Source organism: Candoia aspera, chromosome 4 (genome assembly GCF_035149785.1).
Source record: "Candoia aspera isolate rCanAsp1 chromosome 4, rCanAsp1.hap2, whole genome shotgun sequence".
Classification (NCBI taxonomy): domain Eukaryota; kingdom Metazoa; phylum Chordata; class Lepidosauria; order Squamata; family Boidae; genus Candoia; species Candoia aspera.
In genome coordinates, this window is record NC_086156.1 from 3,692,691 (window position 1) to 3,705,510 (window position 12,820).

Consider the following 12,820-nt stretch of genomic DNA (forward strand, 5'->3'; position numbering starts at 1 on the left):
TTTATTCAAAACCATTCCAGCTCCTGTCTTCATAACTGAGCTTCAAAACCAAGAGGTACAGGATGGTTACCCAGTCAGTTTTGACTGTGTTGTTATCGGCAAGCCAATGCCTACTGTTCGGTGGTTTAAGGATGGCCGAGTTATTGAAGAGGATGACCACTTCATGGTCAATGAGGATCAGGAAGGATGTCATCAGTTGATCATCACTGCTGTGGTCCCTCTTGACATGGGTGTCTACCGTTGCCTGGCTGAAAACAGCATGGGGGTGTCTTCAACGAAAGCTGAGCTGCGAGTAGACTGTGAGTCTTAAGTTGGGGTGGGGAAACTTGTTCAAAAGCTGAGCATAACTTTTGGGAGCATGAAATACATTTCAGCCTGTGTGATATCATTAGGCATGAGGATAGGAATAGAGGCTGAGAAACTGTGGAGGATAAGAAGTTTCCAGGATTTAGAACGCCTGGCTTTAAAGGAAAAATGTGTCCATGTAGGTCAGATGATTTCTAAGGATGGAAATACTCCTTATTTAGTGAGGGATCTCTTCCCTTTGCAAAATGCCTATGGACCAATATGCCATGTGTGTACTTTGAAATCTCCTGAAAAGGTGCATCTTCATTTGCAATAATTACAGAAAGAAGGGATGCCTATGGATGTTATAAGTCATCAAGAATTGGTGGATGTAATGGCACATAAAGTTAATCAATAATTCAGTGCCTGCTGTCCGGAGATTAGATTAGCCTCAACTGTGATGGCCTTTTGGACAGCTCTGAAGATCTGTTTATGCCACCAGGCATTGGAATTGAAATATGTGACAGAGCCCATGGGTTGCTTGTGTTAATGGCTGGGAAGGTTTTTACTTTATTGTGATATTGTTGTTTGTATTTATTGTGATGTTGTTGTTGTTTTATGTTTTTAACCACTGTTCACTATCCAGAGTCATGAGGCTGAGATGGGTGGCCATATATGTCGAAATAGATAAATAAATAGATAAATGACATGAAACAATAGCAAAATCTAAGCATTGCAAAAACAAAAAATAAGTGGAACCAGGGCCTCCCATGCCAAATGGGGGCTGGGGAGCTTGTTTATATGGGATGGGAAAGAGAAAGAGGTGCCAAGAGGATTGAATCACTAGGGTTTGGTCATGCAAAACCAACATATCTAGAGTTCTTTCATTATGGTTCCTACCCTTCCTTCCATACAAACCAGGTTATTAGAACTTTGGTTCTTGCTCAGTTGATTCCAGTCTCACAGCCACCTTCTCTTATGCTGTTTTTGAGAAGTTTTGCTCTAAAGTTGTGTGGACTTCAACTCCCAGAATTCCCATGTTGGCTATGGAATTCTGGGAGTTGAAGTCCATATACCTTAAAGTTGCTGAGGTTGAGAAACACTGCTCTAAAGCGGCCCACCGCCCCTGAAATCTTCTTTTTTCCATTCATTAGTAACCAGCACCGACTATGATACAGCAGGAGATGCAACAGAGACCTCATCGTACTACAGTGCCAAAGGTTATCTCTCCAGGTAAACCAACATTGGTTTGGAAGATACCTTTATTGCCCTTACTGGTTTGCTTCTATGACTGTTGAGACTGTTCCATTATTGTGGCACATCTTTCTTGAGATAGATTGATCTTGCATCTCAGAATCTTTCTGAATAATACATTTGGTGTCCTTGATATTGCATGATAAAGGATCAATAACTCTCTCTGTTGATAAGGAATATGTTAGATTTCTGCACTGTTTGAGTCCGTACATTTTTTAAAAAAAAATATGACTGGTTCCAAGGTGTTATAAGTGGCACTTGTTGAACTATAAGCATTTATGCAGAGATAATCCAAGGTAATGGTAGCCTTCCAGGATGGTGAATGCAGGGCTGCAACTAGGGGGTGGGGGCAAGCGGGGCATGTGCCCTGGGCACCATGCTGGGGGGGGGGGTGCCAAAATGATCGCTGGGGGGGGCTCCAAAATGGGTGCAGAATCCATGTTTGCCCCGGGTGACACAGACCCTAGTTGTGGCCAAGGTGAATGCCACCCTCTTCTATGTGGTTGTAGAATTCAGATGTGGCTGTTAGGTTTGCAAAGAGTAATTGAAAATGATGGTGCCTATAAAAAAACCCTCAGAAATGTAAGAATGTGGAACCAGAGAGAATTAGCCTGTAGAAGCATCCTTGTTTACTTGGAAATCATCTGCAGTATTATTTGATGTCTTGGTTTGTCCCATGTGCATTTTGTTCAAGGAAAGGTTTTAGTTACTGGGGTTCTCTTTTCACTTTCATGTTTCATGAACAATACGGTTCATATCAGATGTCTAAACTGGACATGTAATATATTGTCTGCTATAATTTACTGTTGAATGGTGTATCTTTGGGAGATGCATGAACTATGATTTCGTGGCGTTGTCTTCTAAAACTGCCTTTTATCATTTGAAGAATGTGATGTCCTTGGGCATCTTGACGGAGAATTAGTGAGCATGTCCATAAATGTAAATATCAAAAAGAAAAGGGGACTGAAATTCCACCTAGGGTAATAGAGCTCAAGCGTATAAGTTCAGGCTAAACACCAGGAGGATTTTACATGCTGTCAGCTGGAAGAATAGGTTGCCTCATTAAGTAGTGAGTTCTCCTCCATTAGAGCCTGGGTGATTATTTGCTGGAAATGCTCTAGTGGATCTTGTATGGAGCAAGGAATTGGACTAGATGACCTCTAGTCCAACTGTTTGGGAAGGCTTCTTGAGCAGAATGGGGAGCAGAAATCTCTTTCCTGCAATGATTGCAGGAAACTACATTTGTAAGTGAGCTTTGGGCAATATGTCAATGATCTGTTTTTTCCTCCCCCCCTCTCCCACCACCTCTTGAGCTAGCCGGGAACAAGAAGGAGTGGAATCCACAACAGAAGAGGAACAGCTGCCCCAAATCATGGATGAACTTCATGATATTCATGTAGTACCTGGAGCTCCTGGAGCCAAATTCCATTTAAAGGTGAAAGGTAACAGATACTCCAATCTTTTCCATGCCTTCAGGGTCTTGGGTGGATCCCATTAATCTGATCTCTTCTCGCATACCGGTCTTGCAGTGGATGAGCCTAAAATTGCAGGTCGGAAACTGTTCCACTTTATTTTGCTTTGGTCTCACTGCACCTTGAGTCCTGGGTCCAGTTCCAGACAGTGTGCGTTCAGAAGGACTCAGAGGCATTGCAGAATTCAGGGCATTTTTCCAAATGACCAAAGCAGCCTTTCACCGTTGTGATACAAGCTCCACCCCTTTCATATGCACCACCATTGCAATGCATGTACAAAAGAGGTGGAGCTTCCGTTGTACCAGTACAACGCTGCTTCCATTGGTCCTCCACGGATGTCTCTGGACAGCAAACCTGGACAGTTTCAGAGAGGGGTGAAAAGGATGATCAGAAGATGAGACAGGAATGTCCTGTGAAGAATGATTAAGGAATTGGGCACATTTAGCCTTAAGAAAATGTGACTGGTGGGGAATATGATCAGACTCTTCCAATACCTGGAAGGAGTTCATGCAGAAGGTCAGGACCACATCTCTCTTGTTCAAGAGAGCAGAATATAGAGGAATGGAATTAAGTTACAGGAAGACAGATTCTGATGAAGTGTTAGAAGAAAATTCCTAAGAGTAACAGCAGTTTGACAGTGGAACCAAAGACCCAGTGACATGATGGGCTTCCCTTTACTGGGAGTCTTCTAGGAGACACTGCATAGCCATCTGCCCCAGATGCTTTAATTTGGTTTCCTGCATCCAACAGTGATTTGACTGGATGGCCTCAGTGGTAAATCCTGACTCAAGAAATCTATGATTCTCACTGTTGAATGACAGAAGGGTGCTAGTGAGACGCTACAGGTAGTCAACTAGCTGAATGGGGTGTTAAGTGGGACAGTGCTGGATCCCTTGGTTTGTATCCTAACTCTGATATCCCTCTCCCTGTCTAACGTATGTCTGCCTAGGTTTCCCAGAGCCACGTCTCTACTGGTTCAAAGATGGTCAGCCATTGCATACAACCGATCGACTCCGAAAGACAGACACCCAAGAGTTTCACGCTCTTGAAGTTCTCAATGTCACCAAGGAGGACGATGGCCAGTACTCAGTATTCATCACCAACTCTGCTGGTTCTGCATATTCAGCAGCCAGACTCCTGGTCACAGGTGAGCAGGTTGAAATGGCTGTTAATGCTACTCCTTTGGGTTGATAAACCAAACCCTCCTACTAGGACGATAGTAGAGGCCTGATAGCCAGCTTTCCCACAGGTTTGCAATTCCAATAAACAAATAAACAAGCAAGCAAATAAGCTCAACTCTTTATAAATAGTTTAGTTAAATGGCAGGACATCTTTTTTCAATGTGATTCTGGGGCCCTTGTTGTGGTTTCTTGATATGACTATGGTTGTTTTTGTCCAGGCTATCTGTGTTGTTTTTATGTTTTTAACTGTTTTTACTTTTATTGGGGGGGGGATTTTGTGAGCTGCCCAGAGTCTGCTGGAGTGGGCGGCCATAACAAATGTAAATAAATAAGTACATAAATAAATAACTACAACAAAACAACAACCAGAAGCCATATTAGATTAAAACAAGAGCTTACCTTCTTTCAGTTTTGTGGCAAAAGTTGCGCATCAGTTCTACAGTGTCACCACAAAACAAAAATGGGGTTGAAAGACAGGGAGAGTTACTAACGGTCCTGTGGAAATGAAAGAGCGACCACAAGTCTTCTACAGTTTACAGAACATCATCTAACCGTTTCTGTTATGGGTCTCCCTACCTCTTGTGAGGTTCATAGGGTGTGGGCTAGGTGACAAACCTCCCCTGCCCCATTTTATGGAATACTGTCCCCTGAGGTCCATACAAATTCTTTGTAGCAAGCAAGTAAAAGGAAAACATTTCCACAACCATTTCCAAAATCAGTTCAAACTTAAAGAAGAAAAAAGAAGTTGTTATTGCACTTAATACCCTTGCTGTCATGAGTAAGGATGGCGAGCAGGGGGCTCCCATCCAGACGGTCAAGCGCATGCGTAGCACTGAGGAATTGATCAGCCATTCAAAGAGACACAGATCGGGACCGCCTTAACCCTTGGGGGTTATATGTCTGGGTTATCCCACGCTTCTTCAGTTTGTTAGGATTCCTGTTAAGTACTAGCAATAAATATTAGAGACCAGTTCCTTGTCTCAGTGTGTTTCCTGGTTGTTAGGACACTTGCCCTGTGTTTGGCAAAGGAGACCCAGGCTCCTTGCCAAAAGGGAACTGCATGGGCATGGCACTCAACTCTGCGTTCATGGACAAGTCTCAATACCCCATCCATTTTGTTAGGATGTTACAGGTTCAGATACTAAGGTTATATAACCCATCACTTACCATCAGCGTTTACAAGAACATGGTTACCCATCTTACATGAAGAGATTTTGTGATGGCCACTGTTGTTTGTGCCAGAGATGTTTGAAAAGCCCACTTCCAATCACTCTAGAATCTGCTGTTTCCCCCTTCTAATAATGGGATATTTTTAGGACTGGGTCTCAACAGTAAAGAATCCAACGATCACCACAAATTCACACTTGGCAGGGCAATAGCGAAGACCTTGGAAATGATGCCAGAACGTGTCTATATCTGCAAAGGCCAAAATCATGCAGGCATTGGTTTTCCTGTGACATTCTGGATGTGAAAGTGGATTTGAAGAATCAGGGTAGAAAGAGAATTGAATCTGAACGTTAATGCAAATGACCTGGCTCAGATCATCACATTTTGGACATGTTTTGTGAAGACCCAGTACCCGAAAAGTCCACAGTTCTGGGTAAAGTTGACAGACAGAAAAGAAGATGACCAACAGCAAGGTCATAGCAGCAAATACCCCACTGAAAGACATAAAAATTCAAGTTGAAGGTTGACCATCCAGGAGAGAATCTGTGTGGTTGCCAAGTGTTGGCACCCATCAGTCAATAATGGACTTAAACTGACGACAGGGTAAACTCTTAATCCTAAATAACATAATCAAAATCACTACCTGATTTTTCATGTGACACTGTCTTCTAAAAAAAATCCCCGTTCTACAGCCTCTATTCTGCAGGTGTTTCAAAGGCAGGCTAAAGCAACACTGTTCCAGCGGGCATTTGGCATTTGGTTAAGAAATGGTGCCTTGGATATAGTTGTTTTTTTCCTATTGATTTCTGTTACACATATACACACACACTTACAGTAATGCATTATTTTAGACTGTTGTGCCTTGCCTAGCATCTGTTAGGATTGGGGCAGGCTATCACTATTGCAGAAATGATGATGGGTGGATGGATGGATGATAGATAAAATGAAATAATTCCAGATATCACTCAATTCCTTTTTTATGTCCTGCAGGAGCTGGTGAGGATGGAAAAGCAAAAACAGGTGAGAAAATGAAACACATGAGATATCAATGAAAGCAATAGCTGTAGCTGAAGTTCTGCACAACTTTGCTTGGGGATTGCTTTGCCAAACCGATGAATTTGGGGTGTTTGGTCCATGCAAAATCAATCAAGTTTAGTCTGAGTCGCAAGCTTATTTCTTTTCTAAGTCCACCTTGTGCTTTAATTTCTTTTTTTCTACATAAGAACCAGATTTTTGGACAGTTGGGTTCTTGGTGTTCTCCAAGCTTGTCCCCCCCCCCCCCCCGCAGGTGTTTCATTACCCAACTAGGTAAAGTTTGCTGGCTGTGAATATATGTAGTATCTTGCCCTGCCTGTCAGGGTGTGGCTTCTTCCTGATATCTTGGTACCCTAGTCAAGGGCCCAGCAAGGAAGAAACCCCACCCCGACCAAGACTGGCAAGGCAAACTGCCATATATAACCAGCCAGCAAAGTTGACTCCCCCGTGCACTGATGATGTTACCTAATCTGGAGAAACATCTACAAGAAAATAACCGGTCTCAGAGAAGACAGTTCAACAGGTCATCCCTGAACAGATATTCTCTATTATTGTAATTTTCAGACATTCATGAACAGCTAATGCCACCAAGATTCCTGGAAAGATTTACCAACAAGAAAGTGAGGAGTGGTGTCAGCATCACCCTTTCAGTGAAGGTGGAAGGTAAATAAGCTTAAAGACCATCCCACCAACCCCTTTTGATTACTGTCATCATTATCATTATTTTGTTTGTATAAATCAACAATCTTTTCCCTAGCAGTCTTTCTATAGAGTCTTTGCCCCAAGCGTCTTACTGATATTCCAAAACCTCACTGCTTTTTCTTTCTTTTTCTTTTAGGGACCCCACCACCCTCAGTAACATGGTTGAAGGAAGAATCCCAAGGAGAAGACATCCTCTGGATCAAGTCAGACACTCCAGGTTATAAACTGGCCAGTTCCAACATGCATCATAGCCTCATCTTATTGGATGTGGAAAAGACATATAGTGGAAACTATACTTGCATCGCCTCCAATCAGGCTGGTCAATCTATCTGCAGTGCCTCACTAGAAGTCTTGGATGGTAAGTCTGTTGGTCTGTCTATTATCTGTCTCCCATCCATCCATCTACCTACACACCTACTACCTGCCTATCATACGTCATTTGTCTCTCAGTCAGTCAGTCAGTCAGTCAATCACCTATCTCCTATTTCTTAGGATGACCTGATGCTTGAAGCTAAAGTCACCTACTTGCTTTCTTGAACTTTTCCCCCAGCATTTGGTAGATTTTTCTTCTATCAATACCCAGTTCTCAGCTTCTTGTTCTCTCTCTTCCCCTGGAGTACTGCCCACAGTTTCCAAAGGAACAAACATTTTTCCACCTGTAGAGAGAAGGGTTGAGTGGAATCTGTCTTTTGCTACATGCTAAATGTCTCTTTCCCTCATGAAGACATAGATTCAACTCAGATGCTGTCTGGCTGTCAGTGAATGGAGTGGAGGTGGGGGGTTACCTCCCTTCTATGATAGATTTCTTAGAAGATTGAGATGACTGTCTATATTTATTGTCTTGCAGTGAAAGAGGCTGAATCTCTGACTCAGGAGCGTGTGATGGTAACAGAGGCCATCATGGCATCAATTGGGTAAGCATGTCATGGCACGGGCAGAAGCAAAAATGGACAACTAGGGAATTGGCAAAATGTCAGCTTTGGGGCAGATGACCCTCCAAATATACATTCTCCATGCCTTGCAAAGCCTTTTTTTAAAAAAGAGTAATATATATATGATGGATGAGAGAGAAAGAGAGATTGAATTGAACCACTTCTGAAAAGAGTTAAAGAGTGGATAGACTGCTGAAGTAGGCTCAAAACTAATATAAATTTGGTATAAGACACCGTATCTCCTATTTTATAGACTGAAAAATTATACTGTCAGCATAGTTGTGTTTATTCACTCCAAAATAAGCCCTATTAAGCTCACTAAAGCTAAGTCCTTAATAAGTGTGTTTTGGATAGCAACCTCAGGGAACCTACTTGGAATCAAATGGCCCTTTATAGATAGTTGCATGCAGAATTCGTGTGTTTACTCTGGGGGTGCACACGGCATGTTGCTGAGGTGATTTGGAGGAGCACATATCTCCTTACCTGATCAGCAAGAGCACTGCTATAAATTGAGCAGGCAGATAAAAGGATACGGAGGTGTTCAAAGGAGAGCTACCAAGATGCTGTGGGGCCTAGAAACCAATTCCTATGAGTAACGATTGACTTGGAAAAGAGAAGATGACAGGGAGATACAAGCATGGTCCATGCATACCTTGTCATGTGTAAAACAGAAATGGAGACCAGGACAAAGATCACATAGTCGAAATTAAAGGAGGTCAGGCTGAATATTAGGAGGAATTTCTTGATGGTTAAGATTCTGCTAAGTAATGGGATAGTGGGGGGCTCCCATTTGCTTGAGAAGAAGATGGTCGAGAAGATTCCTGCACGGGCAAGGGGTTGAACGTTGGCAGCCTCTAAAGTCCCTTTCAGTTCACACATTTTAGGATTGCGTGATTACACCTCCACCCAGTACCATAAGGTAAGGTAGTCGTGGGGGATGTTAAGGTGGGGTTCCTCTGTTGAAATAGGGAGCAGGAAAAGGGTCAACAGGTTGCAATGAAAATAAAGGAATTTCAGGCGGAGGAGGACTTTCCTGATGGCGAAAGCTGTTAAGAAATAGGACAGTCTTCTGGAAACAGGAATGGGCTCCCCTTCACTTGGGATGCTCAAACAGAGGCCAAAACATCACCTTTTGGGAATAGTTAGTGGCTTCTTGCTCTAAGTAGGAGCAGATGATGTATAAGGGCCCTTCCAATTCATCCATTCTATGATTCCAAGCAATGCCTCTGTTTAACTGCAGAAATTATTTTAGGTATTACATTTGACACAGGTAAGTTCTGAAAAGACACAAATACTCCAAGGGTGTGGAGTGGCTAGATTCAAAGCATAAAATGTGGCTTGGGACATGCATGGCTTTGCACATGACATCTGCTAGTAACACTTTAAACAGAAGGCATGTTTCCTTGGAACTGCACAGCATTTTCAGAGGGCAACCCTGGGAGTTTAAGGTGTTCCCACAAGTGCAACATACATCCCCATTAGTGTTCCAAGTCTCATTTTGTCTTCGAATCTGGATCTCTGCACAGATCTAATACTACTTCTGGAAAGAAAACCTGTTACACCCATAGATGAAAATACGTGATATTCATAACTTTAACACATTTTTCTAATTAGGCTGGTGGGGAAATCTTGAGTTCTCTAGCCTTCACATTCCTGCATTGCTGGGAACCAACCTGTAAGTGGGAGAGGACCCTTTCCCATTTCATGATGGGGTGTATAAAATGCTCTCACACTGAAGCTTCTCTAGAAACATTTTTCCCTCCCTTTCTGGTTGCAGGTATGAAGACAGCAAAGGGAAACAAGACCATGGCTAATATTTGTTTGCTCATTTTAATAAACAATGCCAGAGATTTGTAATGTGTCCCCGTTGGTGACGATATTTAAAGCCTTGGTTGTTCAAATACTGTAACGTAGAGTTGTGTTTTCTAAAAAATATTGAAGAACTTTAAAATGTTTTCTATGAATTCTGCCGTAGGTTGCTGGAACAACTGTTTGCTGGAACTATCCTTCCAGAGGCCTTTTGGATTCCTCCCTCCCTCCCTCTCCCAATAAGCAATTAAGAGAGATTTTTACATAGCCCTACTGGCCTCTGTCCTGTCTAGCTTCAAGATTTAGTATTGGACAGGAAAAATGGCTGGAAAAAAATCTACATAGCAACATGAGACTTGTTTTTCTTTTTTTCAGAGCCAGAGCGGTTATTGCTGAAGCCTCTGAAGCTGGAAAAGGTAGGGAAAACTGTAAGAACTGTATGTATGCTAACTTCAAGGCATTTTTCATATAAGTCTGTTTTCTGCTCCATAGAGTTTTCTCTGATATTTACCCATTGTACTTCTACATTTTCCGTTGAAAAGGTAAACATTCTCCTCTGTAACATTAGCATCTTTTTTTTTTTTTGTAATAAAACAGGGATGTCAAATAGGGATGAAACTTGTCTGAAACTCTTTGAGCATCCTTGAAACGTTAGCTTTTCTTGAAAAAGCTTTTCCATGCTCATGTCTACAGCAGGGTTGTGGGAAATTTCGGGTTTGAAGGTTCTGTTCGAAGATTATTCTGCAGAATCTCCAAATCAGATCAACAGTGTGAAATCTAGTAAGGCTTTGGACTTGAATTGAATTGGAACTGAACAGGGTCACTTTTCAGAATCAAATCAATGACTCCAACTGAATTAACATTCCATGATTCAAATCAGAACAGAGCTGACTTACACAATATATTTGTATAAACATATAAATATATTTAACCCTAATATATAATCCAAAATGTGCAATGTCTCTCACTGAAAGCAATGGGAAGAAAATAATACTTTTCACTCATAATGTATTTCCCAGGGCTGGTTCATAGTTGTGACCAAAGCTTGTTACCCAGGATAACAAGAATAATCATCTGTTTGTACTGTTCTCCTTGAAAGAATTGTGGATTTCATAGCTCAAGGTTTGTGATGATACCAGGATAGAAGTTTGGGTAAGGATTGTGGCCTTACTTGGCAGATTAATGCAATAAGAGCCAGAAGGTTCAGGAGACAGTGAGCTTTACAAGCTTCCTCATTATCATGGAAGCCGTTTGCCCCCTCACCAGATCAGAAAGGCTATTAGAAAGAAAATAATTCTGCATTAATGTAGATGGGGCTATTTCAGTTCCAAATGGAGAATAGTTCAGTTGCTGGAACTCTTGTAACCCAACCTTCTCAATAAATCTTGTTAAAGAAAACTGAGAATCTTGCTTGGAAAGGATCATTTTCAGTTTCTGATAGCTGCCAGGGGTACCGACATTACCTAACCATCCCGCCAACCAACCATCTCCATCAGGGAGAGGTTTTTAGAAGCTGTTATGACCAAGCACCATGTTCTTCTTTACTAGGGGAGCACATGGAAGGTGAAACAGTTCAGGGCCACATTTCTCTCGCCAAAGTGGGGACTGAGGAATTTCTCCAGAAACTGACATCGCAGATCACGGAAATGGTGTCTGCAAAGATAAGTCAAGGTAATGGCTTAAGCAGTGCAAGTGGACTAAATGCAGGAGGCCGCTTGAAAATGCTGGGTTTGTGGCTGTCAGTCTGAGACATGCATATATACTAGTACAAGGCCAGCTTCAGTTTGCTGCAATCCCCCTCACAGGTCAGAGAGTTGCTGGGAGTTGGGGGCATATAAATTTAATAAATTATTATTACTATTACTATTATTATTAAAGGGGTAATTTTTCATCTATTCTTTTGAACATGATAGCAAGTTATCTCAGAATTTTTACTTTTCTTGCTTTTGGTGTTGTTCTGCATGAGGATTTTAAACAATTTCAGAGGCATGCCATGTAATAGCTTTCTAGCAAAAGCTCTGTTGAAGACTTAATTCTTCAGTAAGAACCTTCTCCAATAGCCTGCTGGTCTGGACAAAGTGTAGCATGTCTAGAGGACACTGGATTGGGGAAGGCTGAACTAAATACATCTGAAGATAAGCGTGGTTTACACTTTCAGGAAACATTGGATTTCTTTCTCAAAACAAAGCCATTTCTCCTTAACTGTGCCTTTTAATAGCTTACCCTTTCATTTCAGCTTCCCTTCAAGTTCCTGGAGCTGATAGCGACGATGAATCAAAGACACCATCGGCATCTCCACGGCATGGCAGATCCAGGCCTTCCTCGACTGTTCAGGAATCTTCCTCTGAATCTGATGAAGGGGATGCAAGGGGAGAGGTATGGTGCCTGCAGAAGTAAACTTTTTGCAAGTTCATCCGTAGGGAGAAGAATAAGCAGGTATTCTTTTGAGTGGATCAGAGGAATGATCTATGGAATGGCTTATGAAATAACCTCAAGAATATTGAAGAAAGTGACCCAGAACACTGAGAATATCCCATTTCTATCTGAATCTGGAGATCTGAGGATGGAAAACCGATTTGCAATTCATTTAAAGTCTTAGATTTTTTAAAAATCCTGTGCTCCTTTTCTATAGTACACCAAATCATCCTTCTGTCAACAGATTTTTGACATCTACATGGTAATTGCTGACTATACCCCAATGGGTGCTGACCGTGAAACCATCACTCTGAAGGAAGGACAATATGTGGAGGTCCTAGACTCTGCTCATCCTCTGAAGTGGTTGGTCAGGACCAAACCCACCAAGTCAAGCCCATCCAGACAAGGTTGGGTTTCTCCAGCCTACTTGGATAAGAAGTTAAAGGTGAGACTTATCCATAATTGGTTTTTCTTTAAGATTGCTTAATCTTATGTCTCTGGTCCACAAGTTTCCATGAATAATTAAAGCAACTTCTACACAGCACTTTGAGTAAAGAATTATGATATT

At 41.9% G+C, this 12,820-nt stretch overlaps 1 protein-coding gene across 1 annotated transcript in view; it reads left to right on the forward strand.

Moving 5' to 3' along the window:
* OBSCN (obscurin, cytoskeletal calmodulin and titin-interacting RhoGEF) overlaps positions 1 to 12,820 on the forward strand; it is a 193,689-nt gene that overhangs the window by 109,972 nt on the left and 70,897 nt on the right. The window contains exons 63-74 of the mRNA XM_063301888.1: positions 21 to 299; positions 1,440 to 1,518; positions 2,857 to 2,981; positions 3,961 to 4,158; positions 6,350 to 6,379; positions 6,959 to 7,057; positions 7,233 to 7,454; positions 7,944 to 8,010; positions 9,806 to 9,837; positions 11,386 to 11,508; positions 12,074 to 12,213; positions 12,497 to 12,697. Coding sequence (XP_063157958.1) covers positions 21 to 299; positions 1,440 to 1,518; positions 2,857 to 2,981; positions 3,961 to 4,158; positions 6,350 to 6,379; positions 6,959 to 7,057; positions 7,233 to 7,454; positions 7,944 to 8,010; positions 9,806 to 9,837; positions 11,386 to 11,508; positions 12,074 to 12,213; positions 12,497 to 12,697 — 1,595 coding nt within the window. The remainder of the gene's footprint in view (positions 1 to 20; positions 300 to 1,439; positions 1,519 to 2,856; positions 2,982 to 3,960; positions 4,159 to 6,349; positions 6,380 to 6,958; positions 7,058 to 7,232; positions 7,455 to 7,943; positions 8,011 to 9,805; positions 9,838 to 11,385; positions 11,509 to 12,073; positions 12,214 to 12,496; positions 12,698 to 12,820) is intronic.